The following is an 18,749-nucleotide window of genomic DNA, read 5'->3' on the forward strand; positions in this document are numbered from 1 at the left end:
ATGTCTGTCGATCTGCTGACAATGCCCCTATTTACACAGCCCAAAATGCTATTGGCCATCTTGGGCAACAAGGGCCACACTGTTGTCTCAATCAAAGTCAGAAACCTCCCTAACTGAGAGGCTAATTTGCCTGTGTAACTGGAGGTGTGTTACAAACCCTGCTGTGCTCTGGCTTAACAGAAGCCCCTCCAATGCTAGCTAGGTGGAGCCCTGCTGACATGAGTAAAGGTCCTAGCCTGCTCCTTTTAGGGATATGGAAGAGTAAGTGCAGACTTCAGGAGTGCTGGTCAGCTAATCTGTGTCCTGTGTTCAAGCCCAATGAACCTCTTTCCTCTTTAGTCAAGTCTAATAAAATGCATGAGGTCAATGAGTGGATTTCACATCAGCAAATATTCGCTTCAAACCTGGATAGAGGTTAGGAGCCTGGATTTTCTTACACCGTTGTCAAGGTTCCTCCCCTACTCTGAACTCTAGGGTACAGATGTGGGGACCTGCATGAAAACCTCCTTACTTTTATCAGCTTAGGTTAAAACTTCCTCAAGGTACAAATTAATTTTATCCTTTGTCCTTGGAATATCCACTGCCACCACCAAACTCTAACTGGGTTTACTGGGAAACATAGTTTGGACACGTCTTTCCCCCAAAATCCTCCCAATCCTTGCACCCCACTTCCTGGGAAAGGTTTGGTAAAAATCCTCACCATTTGCATAGGTGACCACAGACCCAAACCCTTGGATCTGAGAACAATGAAAAAGCATTCAGTTTTCTTACAAGATGACTTTTAATAGAAGTAAAGGAATCACCCCTGTAAAATCAGGATGGTAGATACCTTACAGGGTAATTAGATTCAAAACATAGAGAATCCCTCTAGGCAAAACCTTAAGTTACAAAAAAGACACACAGGACAGAAATAGTCATTCTATTCAGCACAATTCTTTTCTCAGCCATTTAAAGAAATCATAATCTAACACATACCTAGCTAGATTACTTACTAAAAGTTCTAAGACTCCATTCCTGGTCTATCCCGGCAAAAGCAGCATATAGACAGACACAGACCCTTTGTTTCTCTCCCTCCTCCCAGCTTTTGTCTCCTCATTGGTCATTTTGGTCAGGTGCCAGCAAGGTTACCTTTAGCTTCTAACCCTTTACAGGTGAGAGGATTTTTCCTCTGGCCAGGAGGGATTTTTAAAGGGGTTTACCCTTCCCTTTAGATTTATGACAACCGTGAAGAACATTGCAGCCTACATTTCCCAAGCACAGCCCCTACCGCTAATCTTTCCGTAGAGAAGGTGCGGTTTTAGGCACATCCCCAAGCCAGTGTCAGACCTAAGAAACCCAATGACAATGTTGCTGGGCCAGTCTCAAGTTATACAAAGAAAATGCCGTAACTGACTAACCCACCGCATGCAGTGTTTATGGCACAAGGAGCAGTGTGTTATTTTCAGCAAACCCCAAACCAAGGGCTGGAGTGTTTAATCCCAAAGGCCTGTTGGAGGAATCCAAGGTGTGAGCAAAGAGATCACACCAGGCTACAACCCCAATGGTCTGAATATTAGAAGGAGGAATGGGAAAAGGAAAGAGATGCTTCCTGCCCCTGGCTGGGCTTTTTCTCCTGGGTGGCACCCTCTGGATAATTAGTGATTGTAGCTGTAGGTCCCAAGTAGGAAAACTTGTAGTGTGCTCTGAACATGGTTGGGCTTGCTTCTTCTGCTGGCTGCGTATGTGGGAGGGGCTATGGATGGGAAGGTGGTTGCTAAGCCCTGAGCATGCAATGGTCTCTCTGTGCTGGTGATACCTTGGAGCTGTGCAGAGCTCTCTGGAACTCAGCTACTCTTCCCAACTGCCTGTTTGAAGTTACTGGGGTCTGAGTAGATGCAGGGCCTGGTTTGTGCAGGGCTCATTGTAGAATCAGGGCCTAACACTGCCCCACTCTGGCCCTTGCAGCCATTGAAGCTGAAGGTCATGAGTCTCTGGATGGAGGCTCACTCACATCCCTCTGTGGGACAGACACATGGGTATGAACATCTAGGCTTGCTTTAAAGGAGTGAGGTGAGCACCTGCCTTAGCCCCAGGCCTCTGTCACTCTCCTCAGCTGCTCCAGGCATTTGCATTCCCTGCTTTGATTTTACCTCCCTGTGTGAAGGGTGATGGGGAGGTTTATGGGACAAAGTTATGCCTGGTGTGATCTGCTGTCACTCCAGCTGGGAAGGGCCCTGGCACTAGAGTAACTAGGCCAGGGATGATAATGGGGAGGGAACAGAGTCGAGCATAGTGGCTATAACTAACCCCCCCCCCCCCTAAAACTTTTCCCTGAGCTTGTCTCCCCACTTAGTCCTTCCCTGTGGCTGTGTCATCCCCGTCATTTCCCAAATGCTCCCCTGATACTCCCTGAGCCTGGAGGTTCCACATATTGAACTGACACTTATATTGGAACTGCTAACTGCACTCAGTCTTTAACCCCTTATTGCCCAGTGTGGGGCAACCTAACTCTCTTTGCGGTTCTGGGCCTAAGTCACTTAGGCCTTGCAATGCTGAGAGGAGCAATAGCTAAATACCTTTAAAAATCTGTGCCATGTTCTCTTCCCTGGACAAGTCAACCAACAGGAAAGCTATAAATGAACTGAGGAAGTATCTTGTGCCAGCTGGGCCAGAATAACTTCCCCAGCCTCTTCTGGAGTGGGCATGAAAGGAAAATAATACAACAGCTACCAGCACTCTCCTCTCTTAGATGGTTTTACAGACAAAAATCTTCTACACTGAAAATGTTCCCAGGGAAAAGGAGCGTAAAGGCGCTCTTCAGAGAGAACAACTGGAGCACGCTGAGAATATGAAGCATTCTTATTATTTCTATGACAGTAGCATTTCGAAGCCAAAATCAGAACTGGAATCCCATCGTGCTAGGTACTGCCTTAACACAGAGTAAAAGGCCTGCCCCAAACAGCTCACAATCTGAAACTAGGTTTGCCAGCCCTCCAGGATTGTCCTGAAGTCTCCAGAAATTAAAGATTGTCATGTGATGAGACCTCCAGGAACACATCCAACCAAGATTGGCAACTCTGAAACCCTGGAACTTTTCAGAGGCTCACAGCCCTCACTGAGGAAGTAGAGAATGCAGCTGTGTGATTGGTCTCCTGAGCTGTCTGTCAAGTGTGTCCAGCCCCATGATGACATCATCACAGGAATATAATGGCTGAGAGCTGGGGGAGGTCTGAGTATTGGTGAAGGATTAGTAGTGTGGAAGTTTGGTAAGATGTGTGGTTAACCTTTGTGTTATGTCTCTGGTTCCTAGGTTCTGCATGTGCTTAGATGGGTGCTCTTTTCTTATACACAGTATGACCCAATGTCTTGCCTGATGGCCAGTCGTGGCAGGGATTGAATGATCAGAAACTCTTAGCTACTTTCAGTTCTTGGTAGCTGTACTTGTGTAAAGCATTTTGAGTTGAGTCTTCTGAGCAAACAGTCCAGGGAAGGAAACTATCTGCCCTCCAAACTGGGAGGCTGGATTAATGGTATGTTCTAGGAGATGGAGGCTTCCCTAGAGGAAAATAGACTATTTAACAAGGAGAACTAAATTAGAGCCTGGACTATGGGGAAAAACTCTCTACTCACCTCTCTATATGAGCTAAGTTATGCTGTTCCCACTCAGGGATGGGGATTGGGATTTCTGGCTGTGGTCGGAATTCTGGCTTGTCCTAATGATCTATAGGTGGAAACATTTGACTGAGGTGGCTGATCCAGCACTCCAGTCTCAGCTGAGTAACCAATATATACTTGAAACAGATAATGCAGGAAACACTAAAGGAAAGCAGGCCTGGTGCCTTCCTTTAAAGGCCCTAGCTTTCTAGTTAGTGGTCCCACTCTCGCCTCTCAGGGTGAAGGTGTCAATTTACCTGAACTGGAATCTGTTTCTTTACCAGACCAGTCTTTAACTGACAACAGAAAATATTTCTGTTTTTACCAGCTAAATCGGCTTTAAAATAACCAGCCTGCCATAGTGGGCATCTCCTACGTAGACTCATAGATATTAAGGTCAGAAGGGACCATTATGATCATCTCCTATGTAATTCAGTATCCAGGGAGACTCCGACACTACTCACTCAAGAAGTCCCTGAAGGCTCCCCAGTGGTACCTTCTCAATTCAGTGTTCTGTGTGTGTAGTCAATGTCTTCTACCTTCAGCAGGATAACTTCTGTCAGTGATTGTACTCTGGGATAAATGGAATTAGCCCCGGTACTATCTGGGAAAAGACTAAACTAGGAGGGTGCCTCTGATGAGCTGTGCAGGTGTCCTGGTGCTCTCTTTGGGAGGCGTTGTTGGGTCTAGAAGTCTAAGGAGAAGCTCTGGGAGTGTGTAACACCGACAGACCCTGGTGATGGGCAGGATCAAAACTGGGACCTCTGGATCTAAATGCATAAGCCTCTACTGCATGAGCTAAAAGCCATAAGGCTCTTAGCTAAGACTGTAGAGCGGATGCGTTAATCTCTGTCTCTCTAACTGGTCCTGGTGCCACGAGATGGGACAGAAGAACACACCCACAAGGTGTGTGGATTACAAGTGCATCCCTGGGCTTGAGGAACTGGCTGTCTCTGAGCCTGCCTTAGATCAAAGGTTTAAGGCCCTGGCCTGTTCTCTGTAGAGAGAGACTTACTAGAGGGGGACAACCTGGTCTGGCTCTTAGAGAAAACAGACCGGGAGCAGCTCTCCTGGTATTCCTACACAACATTGATTTCACTGTTTCCTGCTGTAGCCACTCAATATTCCTTTTTGGGTCTTGCAGGGACGTCTCACTCCACCATGTCTGCTAAGGAAAATGAACCACAGGTGGAGATCCAGGTAGAGGAGCAACAGGTGGGTCCCTCCTGGGGAGGAAGGTGTGCTTAGCAGCTGGAAGGGCTGTTCTAGCTTGAGGGTCTCCACTGCTTGAGACAGGGACTTGGAGCATTAGCTAGTGTTGTGGTTACAAGTTCAGGTTCTCAGAGTGCCGTAGTCACTCCCCACGAGTGCCTCCTGAATCCGGGAGGAGCACTGGTGACCCTGTGAATGCTGTCTGCACTAGAACACCGGCAAATCCCGTTCATTGCAATGCCCAGTGGGCGCATTGTAGCGGGTGCTGGACCGAGACATGGTTCCTGATCTAGAGAGACTGCACTTGGAAAGACAAAAGGTCTCTCCATTCCTGTTCTCGCTGACGGAACGAGATCGTGGCACAGTTCTGTTTTGTTGGTGGGCGTGCCAGGATGGAAACAGCATTCCTGAGACCTTGCTGAATATTGGCAGCTGTTCCAATGGTACCAGGCTTCTGGGTCTGTAACTAATGTCCCAGGCAGGCCACTAAAACCCAGCTGAAAGGAACAGGAGACTGTCCTCAGAGCTGGACAGTCTCCTACAGAATCAGTAGTTACAGAGGGAAAGACAGGAGGGGCACCTTGAGAAGCCAGGAGCTCTTCCCCAGCTGACTCCTCTCTACTTCCCGCAGACTGCAGTGGACAGAGTGGCTGGTCTGCCCTTGGTCAGCTCTGCCTGTGAGATGGCCTCTGCCAGCTACGCTGCCACCAAAGAGACGCACCCAGCCATCAAAGCGGTCTGTGAGGTGGCAGAGACAGGGGTAAGGGCCATCACCTCTGCTGCCATCACCGGGGCACAGCCCATCCTGGACCAGCTGGAGCCACAGCGTGAGTAAGGGAAGGGAGTCAGGAACACTCCTGTGTGTGTGGCGGGGGAGGTGGGTCTGGGGGCAGGCTCAGCCTACAGTGGCTCTAGGCCCACTACTGAATTCAGCCTCCAACTGGCAGCAAACAGAATCCACGGACTCCCTTCTCCTGCTCCCCTGAACTCGGCCAGCTCTTAGACGTGATCTGGCCAAGGCATTGGCCTTGTGCGGAGCGGCTCTGACGGCTGCAGCAGCTGCTGTTGGGGACTCTTGCTCCGGTACCAGCAGGGAGCTGGGCCAGCCTAGAGGCAGGCAGTGCCCAGGCACAATCCCTGGTGTGTGTGGCTGGCCCAGTACCACACAGCCACATACACTGTTTATGGCACCTAATGCCATGGAGCAATACCTACTAGAGGGCACAGAAAGCAGCTCCAATGCTAGAAGGGTCTGAGCCCATTGCAGGAACTGGAGACTCCTGAAACCCTCTAGGAGAAGCTGGGGGTGGATGAACAGATGACTGGCAGCCGGATCTCCTGAGTGCTAAACCTGGCGCTGACCCAGACTGGCTCCATAGCCATGGGCAAATTGCCCAACCCCTCTTCCCTGGCTTTCCAATCAGTAACCTGGGGACACTTGCTTAGGAACACCAGTCCTCCAATGTACACGGATTAGAAGCCCCACGAGATCTGTGCACATGAAGGAATTAAGGGAACGAGTTCTGTGGTTGTTTCAGTTGCAGCAGCCAATGAATATGCCTGTCGCGGGTCTGGACAGACCGGAGGAGCAGCTGCCCATCCCGCAGCAGCTGATTGAGAAGGTAACCACACGAGTGTCACGGCTGGTCCTGGAGCAGGATGAGGCTGTGGGCCCTTCACTTCCGCTAGGTGTTCAGTGACCTGTCTTCTGACCCCTCTTCCTCTAGGTGGCTTTGGATGCCCAAGACCTTGTGCGTGCCACAATGGTGGGTGCCAAGGATGCAGTCTGCAGCAAAGTCACTGAGGCCAAGGATGCAGTGACCAGCATGGTGAGTGTAGGGGCTGTCCAGGAGAGCGTGGAGGTGACCAAATCCGCCGTGACCGGCAGCATGAGCACAGTGATGGGCTCCAGCATGGGGCAGATGGCTGCGAGTGGCATAGACACAGCACTGGGGAAATCTGAGCAGCTGGTGGACCACTACCTCCCCATGACCAAGGAGGAGCTTGGTAAGAACCCCTCTGCTGAATACAAACCAATGTGACCCTGGTGTCTTCGGGCGCGGCTTGGACTCACAGCTGTTCAGTGCTCACAGCTGATCTGCCAAAAGAGCCACCTCTCCTTCAGGCTGGCTTTCAACCTAGCTTGGCTACTAGCGCTCCCTTAGTTCCTTCATGCTGGGCCCTCTGCTCGCCCTGTCTGATGGCTCTGACGCTGCTCCCTGTGCAGCTACCCGCTGCCTTACTGGTCGGTGCTGCAGGGCATCCAAAGGTGCCCTGGGAAAGATTCCATCGGTCACAAGCTTTGGGAGGGCTGAACGCATACCTGCTTTGTATCCTGGCCCTGCCAACCAGTGGTGCAAGTAGATTTTAACTCTTACCAATATGGCGACTCATGGGAGGGATCCAAAAGGGCAGGGGGGGCATGTGACTCCCCCCAAACTGCACCCTGCCTTGTGTGGGGGGGCTCTACAGACTGCAGACAGGAGATGGAACTGCGTGGAAGGGCTGGTCGGGGGCCAGCTGGGGGCAGTACAGCCACGCTGGAGGAGGTGCCTGCGTTCTGCTCCTTTCACTGCTGCAGTTCCTGAGAGCTCTGCAGTTTTCAGTGGACACCAAATGTCATTCCAGTATGTCATACCAGCAACAAATGTCTTAATGGTGCAGCGTACCTGACCTTACTGGCTTGCTTGCACCACTGCTGCCAACTGACCCCTTCCCCCTTCCAGCTGAGCTTGCCACAACTCCCCTTGAGGGGCCTGGAGAGGCTCCCGCAGAGCAGCGGAGTTACTACGTGCGTCTGGGTTCCCTTTCAAGCACGCTGCGCCAGCGAGCCTACCAGCACGCCCTGGGCAAGATGAGACAAGCCAGGCAGCGCACCCTGGAGGCCCTCTCCCAGCTCCAGCAAATCATTGACCTGGTAGGAACACGACCCCTCTCCCCTGCCCTGTAGCTGCTGTGGGTCACGGTCTCTGCAGCCTCCCATGCTCAGAGCCATTGGCACTGTTTGTTCCTGGGCCCAGCTGTGTCGCTGCAGTAGTGCTGCCTGCCTGCTGCCCACACCTAGCTGTGGGAGAGCTTCCCTGGCCAGCCGCCTCCTGCTCTTCCCAGCTAACTGCCCTCTCCTCCTGCAGATCAAGCAGGCCGTAGATCAGAAGCTTCACAATGGCCAGATGTGTCTGTACCAGATGTGGCTCCAGTGCTGCAGGGGGAAGTTAGAAGGGCAGGAGGAACCAGACTCCGCAAAGGTATTCTCCTCCTTCTTGCCCTCACAGCCTTGCTGCAGTGAACTCCCCCCATCTGCAGGGGAGACTTGCAGATACTCCAGTCTTTGTCCTTCCAGCAGGTTGAAGCTCAGGCTCTAGCCATGTCCCAGAGCCTCACCCAGCAACTGAAAACCACCTGCCTTACTCTCCTGGGCAGCATCCAGGGCCTTCCCAGCACTATCCAGGACAAGGCCCAGCAGGTCTCAAGCAGTATACAAGAGCTCCAGGCCTCCTTCTCCAGTGCCGGCTGTTTCCAGGATCTGTCCAGCAGTGCCCTTGCCCAGAGTCGGGAGATGGTGACCAAGGCACAGGAGTCCCTGGATGAGCTGCTGGACTACGTGATGCAGAACATTCCCCTGGACTGGATCGTGGGACCCTTCACTCCCGCGGGAGACTCCCCACCGTGTCCTGATGAGCTGGTGAAGGAAGGAAAGAAGGTGGAGGCCTGAAGGGTTCCCCCTGCTGCTGGAAGGAATCCAGCTGAATTGCCTGCCTAGCTAGTGTGTGGTCTCCTTGCTGAGGCCGCAGTTCTGCTTTGGCAGATGATGGACTGAGGTCAGCTCTTCCTTCTGCAGAATTACAGAACGTGAATATCATTTCCCAGGCACACTTCCCCAGAACCATGTATAACCAGTTACAGGGTGGCATCACTAGTCATGCAGGACTAGTCTGCTTCTCTCAGGACATGGATTGTAACTGACATACAGCTGTCTTCCTCTATACATAGGAAGTGCTCCTCAGCTTGATATTTTTCCTAGCATTGTAATGTGTAAAACTATTTAATGTCACAATAAACCTCTACTGCATTCAAATTCCTGTCTGCTTAATGTGATTCCCTCCCTGCCTTGTACTCTGTACAAACATATATTGTACAGGTGACCCCATCCCCCTCTTCTTCACACACCCCCTTTTTCTCTGGCAGGGCTCCAGAATGGCTGAGTTCATCTCCTGGGTGAAGGCATCTCTTAGGTGCCTCCATTTGACACTCTTCTACATGAGAAAAGTCTCAATGGAAGGAGGCAGCAGCCCATTGAGAACACTCATCTGGCTTCCAGGGGGTAGCAAGGCAACATTAGACTCTGAGACCAACTAACAGAGGGAAAGACCCAGGTTGTTGAGATAGGGCACTGTGGCCTTGAGAGGAAATGGGGTGTGTGGAGAACTGAGAACCTACTACTGGTAATGAGCGAAGTTAAAAGTGGTGGGAGACTGCTGGGCCTTGCTTCTAGTCCAGTGCAAGAAGCTCAAGAGGTTGGAAGTGTCTAGGAAAAGAGATGGTGAATTGGCAACTGGGATTTAACAAAACACACATAGGGAGACTACCTGCAAGAGAGAGCAGCAGATAGTCTTGCTGAAGCATGGACATCAGCCAGCCTGCGTCCTTCCTCCCTGCTGTTAGCCAAGCACCAGCCTAACCTTTCTTACTACTTAGTGTAAATCTAGCCAGGCCAATAACACTACAGGCCCGTGGCTCAGGGTTGTGGGAGATCGATAATAGGACCAGTGCTGGGCTTGTAATGCCTTTTCCTGAGAGCTTGTGTCTGTGCTTGAATTCACAAGTGGGTAGTGTCATCTAGGCAGCTCCATCACTGTTGCTTATCCCAACTCGGGCTTGAGCTATTAAGCTTCAGGCAAAGAAAGGTCTCTCGGGTTCAGCACTGCAACAGCACCATGAGTAGGAATGCGTGCGTTGCTCTCAAAGATGGAAACTAGTAAAAAGTGGTGATCTCATTGGAAAGGGCCTGCCTTGTTCTCCAATCGACTGAGGATACCAAGCTCTTCATAGAATATCAGGGTTGGAAGGGACCTCAGGAGGTCATCTAGTCCAACCCCCTGCTCAAAGCAGGACCAATCCCCAACTAAATCATCCTAGCCAGGGCTTTGTCAAGCCTGACCTTAAAAACTTCAAAGGAAGGAGATTCCACCACCTCCCAAGGTAACCCATTCCAGTGCTTCACCACCCTCCTAGTGGAAAAAGTTTTTTCTAATATCCAACCTAAACCTCACCCACTGCAGCTTGAGACCATTGATACTTGTTTTGTCATCTGCTACCACTGAGAACAGTCTAGATCCATCCTCTTTGGAACCCCCTTTCAGGTAGTTGAAAGCTGCTATCAAATCCCCCCTCCTTCTTTTCTTCTACAGACTAAACAATCCCAGTTCCCTCAGCCTCTACTCATAAGTCATGTGTTCCAGTCCCCTAATGACTTTTGTTGCCCTCTGCTAGACGCTTTCCAATTTTTTCACCTCCTTCTTGTAATGTGGGGCCCAAAACTGGACACACTACTCCAGATGAGGCCTCACCAATGTCAAATAGAGGGGAACAATCACATCCCTCGATCTGCTGGCAATTCCCCTACTTATACAGCCCAAAATGCTATTGGCCTTCTTCGCAACAAGGGCACGCTGTTGACTCATATCCAGCTTCTTGTCCACTGTAACCCCTAGGTCTTTTTCTGCAGGAAAATCAGAAACTCCCTAACTGACAGGGAGCAATTACTGAAGCTAGTCTGCCTGTGGAACTGGAGGTGTGTTATAAACCCTGCTGTGTTATGGATTAAAAATGGTCCCTCCAACACACTCAGGGGGAAGAGTGAGTAAAAGCACTAGCTCAGTGGAGCCCAGCTGGAGTGAGTAAAGGTCTTTGCCTGCTCCTTTTAGGGATATGGAAGAGTAAGTGCAGACTTCAGGAGTACTGGTCAGCTAATCTGACTTCTGTGTTCAAGCACCGTGAAGCTCTTTCTTCTTTAGTCCAAGTCTAATAAAACGTGTAAGGTCAATGAGTGGATTTCACCTCAGCAGATATTTGCTTCAAACTTGGAAAGAAGCTGGATTTTCTTTACACATGAAGAGCATTGCAGCCTACATTTCCCCAGCATAGCCCCTACAGCTAATCTTTCCACTGGGAAGGGGTGGTTCTAACACATCCTCAAGCCAGGGTCAGATGTAAGATACCCCATCGAAAATGTTGCTGGACCAATCTTAAGTTATACAAAGCAAATGCAGTAACTGACTAACCCACCGGATGCAGTATTTAGGGCACAAGGAGCAGTGAGTTATTTCAGCAAAGCCCAGCATGATTCACCCATGGGCTCGAGTGTTTAATCCAAAGGCCTGTTGGAGGATCCAAGGTGTGAGCATAGAGATCACACTAGCTACACTCCAATGGTCTGAATATTAGAAGGAGAAATGGGAAAAGGAAAGATGCTTTCTGCCCCCAGCTGGCTATCTTTCCTGGGCACTACTGCCTGCATAATTAGTGATTGTAGCTACCACGTAGAAAGACTTGTTGTGTGCTCTGAACATGGTTGGGCTTGCTTTTTCTGCTGGCTGCATATGTGGGAGGGCTATGGATGGGAAGGTGGTTGCTAAGCTCTGAGCATGCAGTGGTCTCTCTGTGCTGGTGATACTTGCAGCTGTGCAGAGCTCTCTGGAACTCAGCTACTCTTCCCAACTGCCTGTTGAAGTTACTGGGGTCTGAGTAAATGCAGGGGCTGGTTTGTGCAGGGCTCATTGTAGAATCAGGGACTAACAGTGCCCCACTCTAGCCTTTGCAGCTGCTGAAGGTCATGTGTCTGGATGGAGGCCCACTCACATCCCCCTGTGGGACAGACACATGGGTGTGAACATCTAGGCTTGCTTTAAAGGAGTGAGGTGAGCACCTGCCTCAGCCCCAGGCCACTGTCACTCCCTGCTTTGATTTTACTCCCTGTGTGAAGGGCGATGGGGAGGTTATGGGAAGAAGTTATACATGCTGTGATCTGCTGTCACTCCAGCTGGGAAGGGCCCTGGCACTGGAGTGACTAGGCCAGGAATGATAATGGGGAGAGGGTAGAGCCGAGCATAGTGGCTATGACTGACACCCCCCCGCCCAAACTGTTCCCTGAGCTTGTCTCCCCTCTTAATCCTTCCCTGTGGCTGTGTCATCCCCATCATTTCCCAAATGCTCCCCTGATTCCCCCTGAGTCTGGGGGTTCCACGTATTGAACTGACACTTATATTGGAACTGCTAACTGCACTCAGTCTTTAACCCCTTATTGCCCAGTGTGGGGCAACCTAACTCTCTTTGAGCAATCAGCACTCTCCCCTCTTAGATTGTTTTACTGACAAAAAACCTTCTACACTGAAAATGTTACCAGGGAAATGGAGCGTAAAGGCGCTCTTCAGAGAGACCAACGGGAGCCAAAATTGGGGCACTATGGCCTGGAGAGGAAATGGGGTGTGGAGAACTTAGAACCTACAACTGGTAAGGAGCCAAGTTAAAAGGGTCACATACAGTGGTGGGAGACTGCCAGGCCTTGCCTCAAGCCCAGTGCAAGAAGCTCAACAGGTTGGAAGTGTCTAGGAGAAGAGATGGTGAATTGACAACTCCAGGCAACTGGGATTTAACAAAACACACACACAGGGAGACTACCTGCAAGAAATCATAGAATCATAGAATATCAGGGTTGGAAGGGACCCCAGAAGGTCATCTAGTCCAACCCCCTGCTCGAAGCAGGAATAGAAATACAGCAGCAGATAGTCTTGCTGAAGCATGGACATCAGCCAGCGTGCGTCCTTCCTCCCTGCTGTTAGCCAAGCACCTGCCTAACCTTTCCTACTGCCTAGTGTAAACCTAGCCAGGCCAATAACACTACAGGCACATGGCTCAGGGTTGTGGGAGATCCATGATAGGACCAGTGCTGGGCTTGTAATGCATTTTCCTGAGAGCTTGTGTCTAGCCTTGAAGTCACAAGTGAGTAGTGTCATCTAGGCAGCTCCATCACTGTTGGTTATCCTAACTAGGGCTTGAGCTATTAAAAAGCTTCAGGCAAGGAAATGTCTCTCAGGTTCAGTACTGCAACAGGACCATGACCAGGAATGGGTGTGTAGCTCTCAAGGATGGAGACTAGTAATCAAAGTGGTGATGTAAGCATCTCCCAGGGCTGGTTACTCCTGATCTCATTGGACAGGGCCTGTCTTGTACTCCAGTAGACTGGAGCTACAAAGCTCTTCATAGACTCCTAGAATATGGGGGTTGGAAGGGACCTCAGGAGGTAATCTAGTCCAATGTCCTGCTCAAAGAAGGACCTATTCCCAACTAAATCATCCCAGCCAGGGCTTTCTCTAGCCTGTCCTTAAAAACTTCAAAGGAAGAAGATTCCACCACCTCTCTAGGTAATGCATTCCTGTGCTTCACCACCCTTCTAGTGAAAAAGTTTTTCCTAATATCCAGCCTAAACCTCCCCCACTGCAACTTGAGACCATTACTCCTTGTTCTGTCCTCTGCTACCACTGAGAACAGTCTAGATCTATCCTCTTTGGAACCACCTTTCAGGTAGTTGAAAGCAGCTATCAAATCCCCCCTCATTCTTCTCTTCCGCCGACTAAACCATTCCAGTTCCCTCAGCCTCTCCTCATAAGTCATGTGTTATAGTCCCCCTAATCATTTTTGTTGCCCTCTGCTGGACACTTTCCAATTTTTTCACATCCTTTTTGTAGTGTGGGGCTCAAAACTGGACAAAATACTCCAGATGAGGCCTCACCAATGTCGAATAGAGGGGAACAATCACATCCATTGATCTGCTGGCAATGCCCGTATTTACACAACCCAAAATGTCATTGGCCATCTTGGCAGCAAGGGCACACTGTTGACTCATAGCCAGTTTCTTGTCCAGTGTAACTTCAAGGTCCTTTACTGCAGAAAAGTCAGAAATTCCCTAATTGACAGGGAGCGATCACTGAGGCTAATTTGCCTGTGTAACTGGAAGTGTGTTACATACCCTGCTGTGTTCTGGATTAACAGAGGCCCCTCCAACACACTAGCTAGGTGGAGCCCTGCTGGGGTGAGTAAAAGTCCTAGCCTGCTCCTTTTAGGGATATGGAAGAGTCAGTACAGACTTCAGGAGTGCTGGTTAGCTAACGTGACTCCTGTGTTCAAGCCCAGTGAAGCTCTTTCCTCTTTAGTCCAAGTCTAATAAAAATGTGATGTCAATGAGTGGATTTCACATCAACCGATATTAGCTTCAAACTTGGATAGAAGTGGGAGCTGGATTTTCTTTACACCATGAAGAATATTGCAGCCTACGTTTCCTGAGTGCAGCCCCTGCAGCTAATCTTTCCGTAGAGAAGGAGTGGTTCTAACACATCCCCAAGCCAGTGTCAGACCTAAGAAACCCCATTGAAAATGTTGCTGGGCCAGTCTTAAGTTATGTAAAGCAAATGCAGTAACTGACTAACACACCAGATGCAGTATTTATTGCACAAGGAGCAGTGAGTTATTTCAGCAAACCCCAAACCAATGGGCTCGAGTGTTTAATCCAAAGGCCTGTTGGAGGATCCAAGGTGTGAGCAAAGAGATCACACCAGCTACACCCCAATGGTCTGAATATTAAAAGGAGGAATGGGAGAAAGGAAAGAGATGCTTCCTAACCCCAGCTGGCTTTCTCTCCTGGGTGGCACCCTCTGGATAATTAGTGATTGTAGCTGTAGATCCCAGGTAGGAAGACTTGTAGTGTGCTCTGAATGTGGTTGGGCTTGCTTCTTCTGCTGGCTGCCTGTGTGGGAGGGCTATGGCTGGGAAGGTGGTTTCTAAGCCCTGAGCATGCAATGGTCTCTCTGTGCTGGGGATACTTGCACCTGTGCAGAGCCCTCTGGAACTCAGCTACTCTTCCCAACTGCCTGTTGAAGTTACTGAGGTCTGAGTAAATGCAGGGGCTGGTTTGTGCAGGGCTCATTGTAGAATCAGGGACTAAAACTGCCCCACTCTGGCCCTTGCAGCCACTGAAGCTGAAGATCGTGTCTCTGGATGGAGGCCCACTCACATCCCTCTGTGAGACAGACACATGGGTATGAACATCTAGGCTTGCTTTAAAGGAGTGAGGTGAGCACCTGCCTTAGCCCCAGGCCACTGTCACTCTGCTCAGCTGCTCCAGGCATTTGCACTCCCTGCTTTGATTTTACTCCCTGTGTGAAGGGTGATGGGGAGGTTATGGGAAGAAGTTATACATGGTGTGATCTGCTGTCACTCCGGCTGGGAAGGGCCTTGAAGCTGGAGTAACTAGGCCAGGAATGATAATGGGGAGAGGGCAGAGCCGAGCATAGTGGCTATCACTGACACCACCCCCCCCAAAAAACTTTGCCCTGAGCTTGTCTCCCCACTTAGTACTTCCCTGTGGCTGTGTCATCCCCATCATTTCCTAAATGCTCCCCTGATTCCCCCTGAGCCTGGGGGTTCCACGTATCGAACTGAAGCTTATATTGGAACTGCTAACTGCACTCAGTCTTTAACCCCTTATTGCCCAGTGTGGGGCAACCTAACTCTCTTTGCGGTTCTGGGCCTAAGTCACTTAGGCCTTGCAATGCTGAGAGGAGCAATAGCTAAATACCTTTAAAAATCTGTGCCACGTTCTCTTCCCTGGTCAAGTCAACTAACGGGAAAGCTATAAATGAACTGAGGAAGCAACTTGTACCAGCTGGGCCTGAATAACTGCCCCAGCCTCTTCTGGAGTGGGCATGAAAGCAAAATAATACCACAGCTATCAGCACTCTCCTCTCTTAGATGGTTTTACTGACAAAAAACCTTCTACACTGAAAATGTTACCAGGGAAATGGAGCGTAAAGGCGCTCTTCAGAGAGAACAACTGGAGTACTCTGAGAATATGAAGCATTCTTATTATGTGTATTACCATAGCATTTCGAAGCCAAAATCAGAACTGGAATCCCATCATGCTAGGTACTGTCTTAACACAAAGTAAAAGGCCTGCCCCAAACAGCTCACAATCTGAAAATAGGTTTCCAGCCCTCCAGGATTGTCCTGAACTGTCGAGGAATTAAAGATTAATCTTTAATTAAAGATTGTCATGTGATGAGACTTCCAGGAATACATCCAACCAAGACTGGCAACTTTGAAACCCTGTAACTTTTCAGGGGCTCACAGCCCTCACTGGGCAAAGTAGAGAATGCAGCTGTGTGATTGGTCTCCTCAGCTGTCTGTCAAGTGTGTCCAGCCCCTGATGACATCATCACAGGAATATAATGGCTGAGGGGGGCTAGATCTAAGTATTGGCAAAGGATTAGTAGTGTGGAAGTTTGGTAAGATGTGTATTTAACCTCTATGCTATGTCTCTGGTTCCTAGGTTCTGCCTGTGTTTAGATGGGGGCTCTTTTCTTACACAGAGTGTGACCCAATGTCTTGCCTGATGGCCAGTAGTGGCTAGGATTGAATGACCAGAAACTCTTAGCTACTTTCAGTTCTTGGTAGCTGTTCTTGTATAAAGCATTTCTAGCTGAGTCTTCTGAGCAAACAGTCTAGGGAAGGAAACTATCTGCCTTCCAGACTGGGAGTCCTTGATTAATGGTATGTTCTAGGAGGTGGAGGCTTCCCTAGAGAAGAATAGAATATTTAACAAGGAGAATTAAATTAGGGCTTGGATTATGGGAAAACTCTCCACTCACCTCTCTACCTGAGCTAAGCTATGCAGTTCCCACTCAGGAATGGGGATTGGGACTTCTGGCTGTGGTCTGAGTTCTGGATTGTCCTAAAGATCTGCAGGTGGAAACACTAGACTGAGGTGGCTGATTCAGCTGAGACTGGAGTACTGGGTAACCAATATGTATCTGAAACAGATAATGCAGGAAACACTAAAAGAAAACAGGCCTGGTGCTTTCCCATAAGGGAAATGCTTCCTGGCCCTAGCTTTCTAGTTAGTGGTCTCACTCTCGCCTCTAGGGGTGATGGTGTCAATTTACCTGAACTGGAATCTGTTTCTTTACCGGACCAGTCTCTAACTGACAATAGAAAATATTTGTATTTTTACCAGCTAAATTGGCTTTAAAATAACCAGCCTGCCATAGTGGGCATCTCCTACGTAAACTCATATATCTTAAGGTCAGAAGGGACCATTATGATCAACTCCTATGTAATTCAGTATCCAGGGAGACTCCTACACTACTCACTGAAGAGATCCCTGAAGGCTCCCCAGTGGTACCTTCTTAATTCAGTGTTTTGTGTGTGTAGTCAATGGCTACTATCTTCAGCAGGGTAACTTCTGTCAGTGATTGTACTCTGGGACAAATGGAATTATCCCTGGTATTATTTGGGAAAAGACTAAACTAGGAGGGTGCCTCTGATGAGCTGTGCAGGTGTCCTGGTGCTCCCCTTGGGAGGGATCGTTGGGTCTAGAAGTCTGAGGAGAAGTTTTGGGAGTGTGTAACACCGACAGACCCTGGTGATCGGCAGGATCAAACCTGGGACCTCTGGAGCCAAACGCATGAGCCTCTGCTGCATGAGCTAAAAGCCATAAGGCTCTTCTCTAAGACTGTAGAGCCGATGTCTTAATCTCTGCCTCTCTAACTGGTTCTGGCACCATGAGATGGGACAGAAGAACATACCCAGAAGGTGTGTGGATTACAAGTGCATCCCTGGGCTTGAGGAACTGGCTGTCTCTGAGCCTGCCTTAGATCAAAGGTTTAAGGCCCTGGCCTGTTCTCTGTAGAGAGAGACTTACTACAGGGGGACAACCTGGTCTGGCTCTTAGAGAAAATGGACCGGGAGCAGCTCTCCTGGTGTTCCTACACAACATTGATTTCGCTGTGTCCTGCTGTAGCCACTCAATATTCCTTTTTGGGTCTTGCAGGGACATCTCACTCCACCATGTCTGCTAAGGAAAATGAACCACAGGTGGAGATCCAGGCAGAGGAGCCAAAGGTGGGTCCCTCCTGGGGAGGCAGGTGTGCTTGGCATCTGGAAGGGCTGTTCTAGCTTGAATGTCTCCACTGCTGGAGACAGGGACTCGTAACCACAATACTAGCTAATGCTCCTAGTTCTAGTTCTCAGAGTGCCGTAGTCACTGCCCACAAGTGCCTCCTGAAGCCAGGAGGAGCCCCAGCACTGGTGACCCTGTGAATGCTATCTGCAAAGGACAAATCCTGTTGATTGTAATGCCCAGTGGGGGCACTGTACTGGGTGCTGGACTGAGACATGGTTCCTGATTGGGAGAGACTGCACTTGGAAAGACAAAAGGTCTCTCCATTCCTGTTCTCGCTGATGGAACGAGATCGTGACACAGTTCTGTTTTGTTGGTGGCCGTGCCAGGTTGGAAACGGCATTCCTGAGACCTTACTGAATATAGGCAGCTGTTCCAATGGGACCAGGCTTCTGGGTGTGTAACTAATGTCACAGGCAGGCCACTGAACTCCTGCTGACAAGGACAGGAGATTGCCTAGCTCTGAGGACCATCTCCTACAGAATCAGTAGTTGAAGAGGGAAAGAGACAGGAGGGGCACCTTGAGAACCCAGGAGCTCTTCCTCAGCTGACTCCTCTTTCCCTCCCACAGACTACAGGGGACAGGGTGGCTGGCCTGCCCTTGGTCAGCTCTGCCTGTGAGATGGCCTCTGCCAGATATGCTGCCACCAAAGAGACGCACCCAGCCATCAAAGCGGTCTGTGAGGTGGCAGAGACAGGGGTGAGGGCCATCACCTCTGCTGCCATCACCGGGGCACAGCCCATCCTGGCCCAGCTGGAGCCACAGCGTGAGTAAGGGAAGGGAGGCAGGAACACTCCTGTGTGTGTGGAGGGGGAGGTGGGTCTGGGGGCAGGCTCAGCCTACAGTGGCTCTGTGCCCACTACTGAGCTCGGCCTCCAACTGGCAGCTAACAGA

The 18,749-nt window shown here is 49.9% G+C and overlaps 3 protein-coding genes across 12 annotated transcripts in view; all 3 read left to right on the forward strand.

The window, feature by feature from the left end:
* Window positions 1-18,749, forward strand: part of LOC119566717 (perilipin-3-like) — a 28,101-nt gene that overhangs the window by 6,360 nt on the left and 2,992 nt on the right. Inside the window, exons 2-3 of one of the 9 annotated variants that reach the window (XM_043547476.1) lie at window positions 17,726-17,796; window positions 18,426-18,621. The exons of the other annotated variants lie outside the window; for them this stretch is intronic. Of the exons in view, the coding sequence (XP_043403411.1) occupies window positions 17,726-17,796; window positions 18,426-18,621 (267 nt within the window). The remainder of the gene's footprint in view (window positions 1-17,725; window positions 17,797-18,425; window positions 18,622-18,749) is intronic. 9 annotated transcript variants of the gene reach the window in all.
* The window catches only part of LOC102946545 (perilipin-3), a 30,914-nt gene continuing 15,389 nt past the window's right edge, over window positions 3,225-18,749 (forward strand). The window contains 9 exon segments of the mRNA XM_043547498.1: window positions 3,225-3,245; window positions 4,778-4,848; window positions 5,477-5,672; window positions 6,384-6,412; window positions 6,414-6,467; window positions 6,573-6,852; window positions 7,572-7,762; window positions 7,977-8,090; window positions 8,186-8,580. Of these exon segments, the coding sequence (XP_043403433.1) occupies window positions 4,795-4,848; window positions 5,477-5,672; window positions 6,384-6,412; window positions 6,414-6,467; window positions 6,573-6,852; window positions 7,572-7,762; window positions 7,977-8,090; window positions 8,186-8,557 (1,290 nt within the window). The 5' untranslated portion in view covers window positions 3,225-3,245; window positions 4,778-4,794 and the 3' untranslated portion in view covers window positions 8,558-8,580.
* Window positions 16,154-18,749, forward strand: part of LOC119566718 (perilipin-3-like) — a 50,241-nt gene continuing 47,645 nt past the window's right edge. The window contains exon 1 of one of the 2 annotated variants that reach the window (XM_043547482.1): window positions 16,154-16,181. The gene's annotated coding sequence lies outside the window, so the exon portion shown is untranslated. The remainder of the gene's footprint in view (window positions 16,182-18,749) is intronic. The other variant, XM_043547483.1, reaches the window with a different exon arrangement.

This window comes from Chelonia mydas, chromosome 5 (assembly GCF_015237465.2).
Source record: "Chelonia mydas isolate rCheMyd1 chromosome 5, rCheMyd1.pri.v2, whole genome shotgun sequence".
In the NCBI taxonomy this organism is placed as follows: Eukaryota; Metazoa; Chordata; order Testudines; family Cheloniidae; genus Chelonia; species Chelonia mydas.